This window comes from Lepisma saccharinum, chromosome 26 (assembly GCF_977018435.1).
Source record: "Lepisma saccharinum chromosome 26, izLepSacc3.1, whole genome shotgun sequence".
In the NCBI taxonomy this organism is placed as follows: Eukaryota; Metazoa; Arthropoda; class Insecta; order Zygentoma; family Lepismatidae; genus Lepisma; species Lepisma saccharinum.
Window position 1 is genome coordinate 44,406,518 of NC_139254.1, and position 11,572 is coordinate 44,418,089.

The window sequence follows — 11,572 nt, forward strand, 5'->3', positions numbered from 1 at the left end:
TACTCACGTCAGCGGAATTCTTAGGAAGAAAAACTGTAAAAGTAGGGTGAAAAGAAGCAAAGTTGTGCAATGCATAAAAAGCCATGTTTAGTTCTTCTAAAACCTTCCAATTATAGAGTTCGTGTTTTAAGTCCACTGTATGCACAGTAGGGGCTAATCGGGGATCCGAACCACTATGTGCCTCCACCTGGTTTCGAACCCGGGACACCTTGATTACAGGCGGCGACACTACCACTGCGTCATCAAGGAGGCCGAGAAAAACTTACAATTAGTCAGTAAAATTAATATTGAGGGACAAGGCCTGTGAAGAGTTCTTTCATTCGGTTGCATGTGGTCATCACATCGAGTTCCATAGTTTCGAGAGCAGAATTTGCTTCCAAATCGCTTTTAAGTACTTCCCAAATTGTCCTCACAATGTTGGAACAGCACAGAAATTTTGGAACTAACACTAGCAGGCACATACCCAGGGAAGGGGTTCGGTGGCCTGACCACCAGGGATCGAACCTTGAACCTTTCGATTGATTGATTAATTGAACTGGTGTTTTAAGTCCACTTTATACACAGTAAGGCTAATCGGGAGTGGACCTACAGTTTAAAGTGAGATCCGAACAACTATGTGCCTCCATCGGGAATCGAATCCGGGCAGGTTGTTGAACCTGCCGAACCAAAGACGAGAGTGTAATTATTTAAGCGTGCAGGAACTTTGTTTTATCCAGTGCCATCATATATTCAGTTTTCCACACACAAATAACATTAATTTTAAGAAATTAGAGGTGTGCATATAATTTCTTATCGTCATCATTTCCCAAGTGAACAATCAGATGCCATTGAAGACTCGTGCCCACCCTTGAACTAAGAGATACCGGTTTCGATTCCTGTATGAACTGTATACATGAGATGCCTAGCTTGAACTCATTACGCACATATTTCATATTTGCACTGTTGCCAATACTTGTAAACCTGGTTCCAGCACTTTATACCTAAAACCACGGAAAAGGGTTTTATCTACTTCTCAATTTTCTTCCAGCAAATTTACAAATCTAAAGACTAATAACATTGTTCTTGGTGTATCAGGCATTAAGCTAATGAGTTCATTCTGCATTTAGTTTCCCGAATAATGGCTGTGTATTTCACGAGAGTATATCCGTAGACTATTGGGGGATACAGAAGAAAATGTTCCTTTCCAATTTATTGATTGATTGTGTTTTAAGTCCACTTTATACACAGTAAGGCTAATCGGGACTGGTTCTACAGTGTGAAGTGGGATCCGAACCACTATGAGCATCCACCGGGTATCAAACCCGGAACCCCTTGATTACAAGGCGACGATGCTACCATGTGCCACCAACGAGCGAGGCCCTTGTTCCTTTTCTTTCCAAGACTATATACAGGTAATGGACAAAATAATATGAACACCAATGCAATTGCAGAAAACTTGTATTAGTAGGGGGTTGGGCCCCCCCTTGCCTGAATGACAGCTTGTATCCTACGTGGGATAGACAAATAAAGGTCCTGTACAGTGTGAACTGGAATACGTAGCCACTCCTAGCACAAAACAGTCTCAAGTTCCGAAAGTGTCATTGCAGGTGGAAACCGATTACGTACTTTGGCCTCCAAAATACCCCACTAAGGCTCAATGATGTTAAGATCGTTGGACTGTGGACACCAGATGAGATGTTCTACCTCATCACTGTGCTCATCAAACCATGCATCAACGCACCTAGCAGTGTGAATAGGGGCGTTATCATCTTGGAAGATGGGGCATGCATCGGGAAACAAAGTCTGAACCATGGGATGGAGGTGGTCACCCAGGATGGTGCAGTACTTCTCTGCGTTGATTCTCCCTCGCAGGACGACAAGTGGGCCAACACCATTCCAAGATAATAGGCCCCCAAACCATCACAGATCCCCCACCATGTTTCACGGTAGGCACTAAGCAGTCAATATCAAATGCTTCAGCTGGAGTTCTCCACACATAAACACGTCCTGTGGTCTGAAATAATGTGAAAGACGATTCGTCTGACCATATCACATGTTCCCATTGCTGCTGTGTCCAATTCTTGTGCTCTTGGCACCACCTTCTTCGTGTCACTGCATTACGTGGAGTCACCAACGGTTTGGGGATGGCAACTCTGCCATGAATGTTCACAGAATGCAGCTCCCTTTGAATGGTTTTCGTTGATACAGGGTCCTGGAGGTGATTGTTCATCTCTGCGGTTATCTGGGACAGTGTTGTCTTGTGCTTTCGAGTCACTATTCGCTTCAACACACGTCAATCCCTGTTGGATAACTTTGTTTTTCGCCCACTATTCTCCTTTGCAGACGTTGTCTTTCCATGTTGTCTGTAGGTTGTCAGAACAGTTGACACTGTGCTCCGTGCTACACCAACAAGTGTAGCTGTTTTTGTCACAGATGCTCCAGCCAGGCGGGCTCCTATGATCATGCCTCTTATGAAGTCTGAAAGGTTGGACATACCTGCATTTGACGGATAGCTGACTGCTCGCATGCAACTCTCACACCAGCTTCTGATAGACTGATATGTTTGCTTTCATCGCCACTAGATGGTTTAAATCTCTGCTGAGTGTTGTTCCTTTTCCATGACGGCGTATATAGGCCTTTGCAAACCAAGGTGTTCGTATTATTTTGTCCATTACCTGTATATATACTGGGTGATTTTTTTAACCTGAATCATTTGAATATCTTGAAAAAAAAATCATCCTACAAAAAAATGTTTCAAATAAAAAGTTGATAGTTTGGAGGGGGAAGTTTAGTGGTGCAACAAAAGAACACCCCCTCCCCCTCTTGTAGGTGGGCGGGGGCAACTTTGAAATTTCAAATAGAAACCCCTATTTTTTATTACAGATTTGGATTTTATGGAAAAAAATACATAAGTTTTGTCTGAAACATTTTTTTCCATTCGTGATAGATGGTGCTATAATCGACAAATTCTCATGAGCTGACATGAGGATCATAGGCCACAGCAGCTAACACATTAATTTCATTTTCTTCTCCAGTAACTGTTCTTCCACAGGTCCTTTGTTTAGGTTTAACACTTTCTTCAGTAGTAAATTGATTGACTGTACATTGAAACTAAGCGAAAGAACGCACCCTGTCTGAAACACGCTGAGCATAAACAACGACAGCTTGACAGAGATTCCTGCCAGATTCTCCATACACGAGAACCATTTCAATTTTCTCTTCTACAGTTAATACATCCATTGATATTAAGAAGTATCAAAAGCTTAGTCAAATTAATCGCTCGGACCATTCTTGTGATCTAAAAAGCAATGAAAAACAAACAATGATTTAACAGGAAAAGTCTAAAAAGGAACTGTTTCTTGACATTGTTTTATTTTTTTGATTTTTTTTCTGTTGTAGCTTTGTTAAGCATCTTTGACACAACAATAAAAAAAAATTAAACAAATATCGAATCTAACTTTTAAATTACTTACGTGAAATTTAGAAGATTCCACACTTCCGCATTGCACAATTTAATAGTTCAATCCTATTGATTTCGAAGATCCACTGTCTTCATTCACAAAAGGGTACGGCGTTTTTGTAACTTTTAAATGTTGTAAATAGGCGAATTACCAGCTTAATGAAATCTCAAAAGATTTGTCAAGAATTAGTACAAAGTTCATGCACGAGAATATTTTATTTTTTGACTTTAAATGAATTGCGAAATGAAATACATTGGCTTTAAAGTGTAAACATTCGAGAAATGAAAATTTGTCGATTATAGCACCATATATATCATGAATCGAAAAAAATGTTTCAGACAAAACTTATGTATTTTTTTCCGTAAAATCCAAATCTGTAATAAAAAATAGGGGTTTCTATTTGAAATTTCAAAGTTGCCCCCTGCCCCACCTACAAGAGGAGGAGGGGGTGTTCTTTTGTTGCACCACTAAACTTCTCCCTCCAAACTATCAACTTTTTATTTGGAACATTTTTTTGTAGGATGATTTTTTTTTCAAGATATTCAAATGATTCAGGTTAAAAAAATCACACAGTATATATAGGATAAAAGAAAAGAGGGCCACAAGGGCTAAATAAAAAGTGAAAGAGGTGAGAGGAAACACTCACCGGACAAAGAAAAAATTTGTCCGGTGAGTGTTTCCTCTCTCCTCTTTCACTTTATATATATATATATATATATATATATATACACACACACACACACACACATGTATACAGTATAGGCCTACAAATAGTTTGATAGAAAAAATCTTACGTTTGTCCCCCCCCCCCCCAAAACTGATCAACCTAGCTACGTCCCTGGTGCTACTTCATACTGCATTGATGCGGCTGAAAGTTCCAGTGTTACATATTTTACAAATGCTTAACCAACGTTCAAAACAATACGTGTATGTGTATGTGGTTTAAGGTCTGGGTGACTCATGGGCGCCGTCGAGGATGGTGCCAGACCGAAGCATCCTGAATTAGTCGAGACAAATCCTTAATGTGGATATTTGTTTTATAAAGAGTTGGATTTGTTCAGAGAAAAATTAATTGAAGTTACTTCTCAATGATTGCAAAATCATGTAGCAATTTAAACTAAGAGATAACTGTTATTTTGATATCAACATTAAGGCACTGAAAATACAAGGCTCTTATTTATCGTCGTTAAAACCATAAATATACAACACGATCATGTTTCTTATTGGCCGAAGGTGGAAAGTAGTGGGATCAGGATAGAAAGTTCAGGTAGGGGTGATAGGGTGGACAGTTGGGGTGCCAAAAATCGACCTCGCCTGGATGAAAATTTTATCTCAGGCCTTCCATTTTTTATGTAAATATGTAAACTTCTATAAAGGATTGTAGGAATAAATATTATAGGCCTAAACCGAATATGATAACCAGATTCTCAGTCAAAAGTTACATGTAAAGTAGTGTGTTGTATAATCACAGTAGTACAGTGAATTTTTTGTCCAGCTAATAAAGTTCGATGTACCCTAATATATCTCTTGTTGTCAAAGCTAGTTATTATAATTACAATTTTTCAAAGGTTAACTCAAGTGTATTAGGTCCAAACTTAAAAAAAAAAAATGCACATGGCCGACGTCCGCTTGGAACACATGTGGTTCCCTCTGAGGATAACCTGTTTCTATCATGATCAATTGTACCCAGTCTAAATCCCTTACTGTTTATAGGGGTGAAGGTACATTTGAATCACCCTGTACGGCTTTGTATGTGACTTTGTCAATTACACAAGCACACATAGTGAGGGGGGCCTTTGGTAATATTTTGTGGGGGGGGGGAAGATTTGTAGACCTAGCACTGATGAGAAAATATCCCTATTTTGGCTAAATCACATTCAGACATGTTCTTCAATATACAAGAATCATTCATAATATGTATAATTTAACTTGTAAATAAATTATTTTGTAAACATTTATCTTTACTGTAAATCAAAACAAATCATTGTTGTTCAGTGGTGATGGTGTAAGAAAATTTAAAACATTGTTAATTTGGGAATACTGTATTATTCCAATACTTTTGAGAATGTAAGCAATAAGCATGAAGCTGTACGCCGTGTAACAGCCTTCTCTGTAACCAACTGTATTGTGATTGCCGAATCAGAGAGAAGGGGAAGGGGTGGCACTATTGCCGAGATGATTTTTTGTCCATTACTTTGGTCCATAATATTGCAACACTACAATTATACGTCCAGCTACACACTAACATAGCTTTTGTGGTAAAATCCAGGGTCCAAATTCGGAGCAGTCACCCACAAACTGCCTACATGGATTGAAACATAGAAAGAGTTGACATCATCATTAAAGAAGACAGATTGGTCACTGTGGACACAATTGCATCATTACCTGAGACAGGACACACAGCAGTGCAATAATTAAAAGGTCAGGCTATTTGCGATTTAAATTACCACCGGAGCGCTAGTGTTGCTTCTATTATGGCCACTATATGTAGGATTCATCCCTTGTTTAAGTTCAGTTAGTAGTAGTATGTGGTCATTGGTGTTGGAAGAAACGAAGTTATGCAATATTTTTAAATATTGCGAAAACGACGTGTACAAGGAACTATAACAAATGTGAAGCTGTGCTGAGAACGAAGCACTTAATTATGATAGAAGAAAAATGCTGAAAATGCAGACGAAACCAAAATATATATATGCACTGGTCCTTCAAATCAGTGCTGTATCATCTGCACCTCATGTTGTAACGAAGCCTCTGAAATGATTTGAAAATAAAGCAATTGGCCTGTACTTGCAAAGCTGGGACAGGAGAAAATTGCGAACACATCGTTGCAGTTCTTCTTCCAAAGAGACAGGCAGGTTTAATAATAATAAAATTCACAATTTCATGACCAGGCTATTTTCACTAAAAAGGACATAGTACTGAATTAAATAACAATATTGTCATGTCCATTTTCTGTTTTCTGGTTACATTGAAGACAATTGAGCCAATTTTCACCTTCAAACTTAATCGACTTGCACCTGTTCCAAATTTCATACATAACGCCTTGTTTATCTGCATGCACTGAGCAAGATGCTTCAAGACTTTTTTAAAAAAAATGTTTTATTTATAAAGTACAATTTAAAAATTAACTTTCATGTAATATATAATAATGTTTCAAAAAAGAAAGTGAGGAGACTCAAGCATTCTTCTTAATTTCCTTGCTGCATTTCAGTGTTACCCTTAATGCCAATCTCCTGCGATTCAATTCTCTTTTCCCTGATTTATTTACAAATTTTGTTTTATTGATTCCACAGGGTGGAAACACACAAAAACTTTTAACTTGTTCTGATCCATAAAACGATTTAGAGTGAAAAACTGAACAGTAGACGTTACTCTTTCGCACATTCCCCATCCCATGCTTTGAACGACTTCAACACAGCAAAGTGTCCTACATACAGTGGTTCCTGAAAATCTCACCAGATGCCGTAACGGATAATTTTAATCACGAATACAACGCTGGGTCCCATGTTTATTGACGGCAAACCACAAAGTGCAGTGAAAAGCACTGCTGAAGAACTTCTTCAGAGATATCGCAATGAAGGTGATGATTTCTTTTTTAGTATTGTGACTGGTGATGAAAGCTAGTTCCATCATTATGAACTGGAAACAAAGCGGCAGAGCATGGAATGGCAACATTCCATGTTGCCGTAAAGCTATAGGCACAGTTTTCTGGGGTGCAGAGGAGTGCATTATGGTTGAATTTCTTGAACCTTGGGTAACCATAAATGCTCACCGTTATATCCAAACACTTCACAAGCTCCGTCGTACATTGCAGGATAAGCAACCTAGAAAGTTTGATTGATTGGTGTTTTAAGTCCACTTTATGCACAGCAAAGCTAATCGGGACTGGACCTACAGTTTAAAGTGAGATCCAAACCACTGTGTACCTCTACCGGGTATCGAACTCAGGATCCCTTGATTACAAGGAGACGATGGTGCCACTTCGCCATCGGGGAGGCTCTACGACCTGGAAAGAAAATCATCCTTCAACATGATAATGCATGCCCACACTAATCTCAGTTCACCGGGGAGGACATTGGGAAAAATAAGGTGGGAACTTCTGCCTCACCTTTCCTACAGAACTGACATTGCACCCTCAGATGTTCGGTTTTGTAAGGAACCGTTACAAGCCCAACCCTACAACACAACGGTGGACATACAGAAAGCAGTGCGGCAGAAAGATGTGGAAAATAAATGCAAAGAAATGGACACTTTGTTGAAAAGTAACAAAAATAGTTTTTCTTGTATGTATGCATTGCTTGCATTGCAGAATTATTTTCCTGTAGTTTACGGTTATTACAAGCATAAGAAAACAGTTTTTTGTTGTGACGTTTCAGGAGAACACACGCTTCCTTCATCATTTACTTTCATTTTGACTAAAGATACAGTTATAACAGTGATTAGCAAATTTAAACAAAAAGAATCAGTTACATAATGGATGTTGTCTCTGTTACATTGTTGTAATATAGCAACTTAACTGTGTAAAGAAGCAGTCTCTTATTTTTATTTTAGATAAAAAAAATTAATCACATATTTTATTTAATGAATCCCAAATATCATCAGGTAATTGAAAGTCATCATTGTTTTCGCGAAGTCTCTTGATGTTTTCTGTTGCATTAAATTTTAAAGATGGTGGCTTACGACATTTGTACAAAAGAAAACTCCATACTCGATCTATGTTACCATTTTCATTATTTAATTTATTTCAGTTTTCTTCTGCAATGAACGAAGCTTCCCAGACATTCAACTCTATGTTTCCCGTCAATCTTTTTAAAACCCTTCTCTTTTTAATCAAATGCTTCTCTTTGATGATGTGAGCTGACAAACCTGTTCTTGGGTTTAGATTTATAATGTCCAAATCGTATTCGTGCCATCTTATTGCCATTTTCCTTGCGATTTGTCCTACATAATCCTTTGAACATGAACAACTTATATTATATATTCCTGTGGTTTCCACATCTGGTAGTTTTTCTCATTTAGAATTCATTAAATGTACATTCCAAACTTCTTGGTAATCTAAAAACAATTTTGAAATTAAATCTTCTAAAAATTTTGGCAATTTTGTGAGAATCCCTTGTGGAATGGAATGCACACAAATTTATTTTAACAGATTTTTCATCTTTGTCTGTATTTCTCTTTCCCTTTAGTTTTCTTGTGATTTGTTTCTGATTTGGTTTATTCTGTTAGTGTGAAAGCAATTTTCTTTTGCTATATTAAAAAGTCTATCTTCTTCATTTTCAATATCCTTATTATTAGAACATAGTCTTTGTGCTCTCAGGAAAAAATTTAAAAATATTAGGGAGCGTGTGTTCTCCTGAAACGTCACAATGAAAAACTGTTTTCTTATGCTTGTAATAACCGTAAACTACACTAAAACAAAAAGTCTGTAGATTATGATGTAGTATGTTTTTCTTTAATAAAACCAAAACTCATTTCATGAAAAATTGTTGCTCATAACTTTCAATATGCCCCTTCTATATGTGGATGTAGAAATAAAATAAATGCAAATCACAACAAACCTTTATTATAATTTCTATTTACAAGTATAATTATAATAATCTGGTTCTAAATTAGAGAATGTTACGGGAAAGTTATTTCTTTTGCTGATTTTTGTATTTCTGTAGCTATAAAAATGAAGTGTAAAGAAGTGCAGAAGTATTTTCTAGGCATTGCTGTTTTTGAAAATTCCTTGCAGAATATTGCAAAATATTTCTTATTACTCACAAACAACAGAATTATTTGTACAGAATGGAAACTTATCTACTTACATATATCAATCAGGGAAGGAAAAAATACACTGTACATTATTTACAAGTTGTTTCTCAACTATTTGAGCACCATGCAGAAACATTATGGCTGGTTTGTGGATGTAAAATGCACAGTATAAATGGTAGTTATTGTATGAATAATTCTCATAAATTACAATGAAAAAAAATATATAGATGTAAATGATCATCATGTCATTTTGGTGTCTTAAGAAAAGGTACTTGCTTTTCTTCTCCCGAATGTATTCATTCATTGTTGCACAAACCATGCATTTCTCTGTATTTTTCTTTTCTCACGTTACGTTTTATGCATTGATCTAAAGCATATTGCATGTGTGTCTTTCACTGTGTTATATAAAAATGTATCCATATTCGATTGGGTGTCTATACTAGGAAAATGTGTATTGTAACATACCACAGAAATCAAACTTGACTTGAACAAATCATTTACTCGTCTATTTGCAACGCATACAACTGTTTATTCGCTCTTTAAAAAATTAATCCTATTTATATTAATAATTTAGAATAAGAAGGACATTTCTTATTTCTTTTTTTAAAAAAAACACAGTTTTGGATCCTGAGATGCCACTCACTCCCTTACACATACATACATTCAATCCTCGCTTGGGATTCTATATGTACACTTAGGGTACAGCAAAAGTTCCTCAAATGTCATGCAAAGGAAGAGTGAAAAATGAATGCAACGAGTGAACATATTTTTCCATAGTTCTTTCACAAGCGCATACTCATGACAAGAGAAATTAAACACCCTCATGCACAACACTAAACTGAGATCTCTCTTATGCTCTCACTAACGCAAGTGTTTTGCCAGCATCGCCACGTTCGACAGGGTGTCCAGCTCACCGTAGCTGCAGTGGAAACAGTCAAGTCTGTCAGGGGAAAGCCGGTTCTTCCCCTCCATGCCTGTGTTAAACCTGCGTGCCTTGAGCATTCACAATAGGTTGTGCCCACTCCACAAAGTCATCTATGAGGACAGGCCAGGCTCCTTCTTCATCGTAATTGGACATATCATCATTGATCATAAGGGCAAAGTCGAGCAGAAGATTCCAGGTGTCTTTGGGAATAGATCTTTTATGATGGTCCTGAAAGATTGAGAACAAATAATTACACCTACTATGTTCAGTATCTATTAAAAATCACAGCTATGCCACTACTTATAAAAATTTACAGTGTGTTAAAATATTTATGGATATAAACATGTAATATCTATTCAGGGTGGATAAAAATAATGATTTTTATTTTTTAAAAATCATTTTTGATGCTCTTTTTAATTAAATCTGATTTTTTATTTCAATAGATTGTTTTTTTTTAAAAAAAAAGTTTCAAATTACTTGAATGGTTTTTGGCACCATACATATAGATATATGTTTTTTATAGAAAGGATCCTTCTGATAAACGGCCCAGTAAAATATTTAAACAGATATATTACAGCAAATAAAAAAATGTATAAATTTAAATTGTTGTCTCTGAAACTGTATACATGAACCTACTATGGTAATGTTTGTTGAGTGTGTTAATGAAACTCTAGTAATTTCAGTAACTTTTATTCCAGTGAAAATAAAACATTGTGGATGTAATCTACGAGGAGATATCAAAAAGTAATTGAGTAAATTTTTTGCAGCCAAACGGAAATGTATTCACAAAAACTTAAGTATACATTTGGAAGTACATGTATTTCGCCACCTTTCCACGAGATGGCAGGTGTGCAGGTGACACCAGGGTGTCATTCTTGCTGATTTGGGGATAAAAGGAGCAACTATAAATGCTGCAGCATATTGTGCCACACTGGATCGTCTACGAGCTACTCTGCGCTGTAAACATCCAACAAAATCTCTGGAAGAGGTCATCATTCTCCATGACAATGCTCTTCCCCATGTGACTGCATCACTGATCCTAGCATTAGGAAATTCTCAAGCATTCAGCATACAGACCAGACCTGGCCTCATCACTTTCAAATGTTCAGCCCACTGAAGGAACACCTTGTCGGCAAACACTGCAGCTGCAGTGACAGCCGTGCATCATTCGTTAAGCATCCATCCGAACGATTTCTACCGCATGGTCATCGCAGTGAGACAAATGTATAAATGTGAATGGATGTTATGTAAAAAAATAGAGTAATGTTCATCCTTCAAAATGTATATTTCAGTCTTTGTGAATACATTTCAGTCTTGCTGTAAAAAATTTACTCAATTACTTTTTGATATCCCCTCATATAATTGTAATTTATATATATAAATAAATATATATATATATATATATATATATATATATATATACACACACACACACACACACAGGAAATGCGAC

At 36.7% G+C, this 11,572-nt stretch overlaps 1 protein-coding gene across 1 annotated transcript in view; it reads right to left on the minus strand.

Moving 5' to 3' along the window:
• Nucleotides 1-8,987: 8,987 nt before the first annotated feature.
• SCCRO (defective in cullin neddylation 1 domain containing SCCRO) overlaps nt 8,988-11,572 on the minus strand; it is a 20,204-nt gene continuing 17,619 nt past the window's right edge. The window contains exon 5 of the mRNA XM_083112781.1: nt 8,988-10,347. Within this exon, the coding sequence (XP_082968907.1) occupies nt 10,174-10,347 (174 nt within the window). The 3' untranslated portion in view covers nt 8,988-10,173. The remainder of the gene's footprint in view (nt 10,348-11,572) is intronic.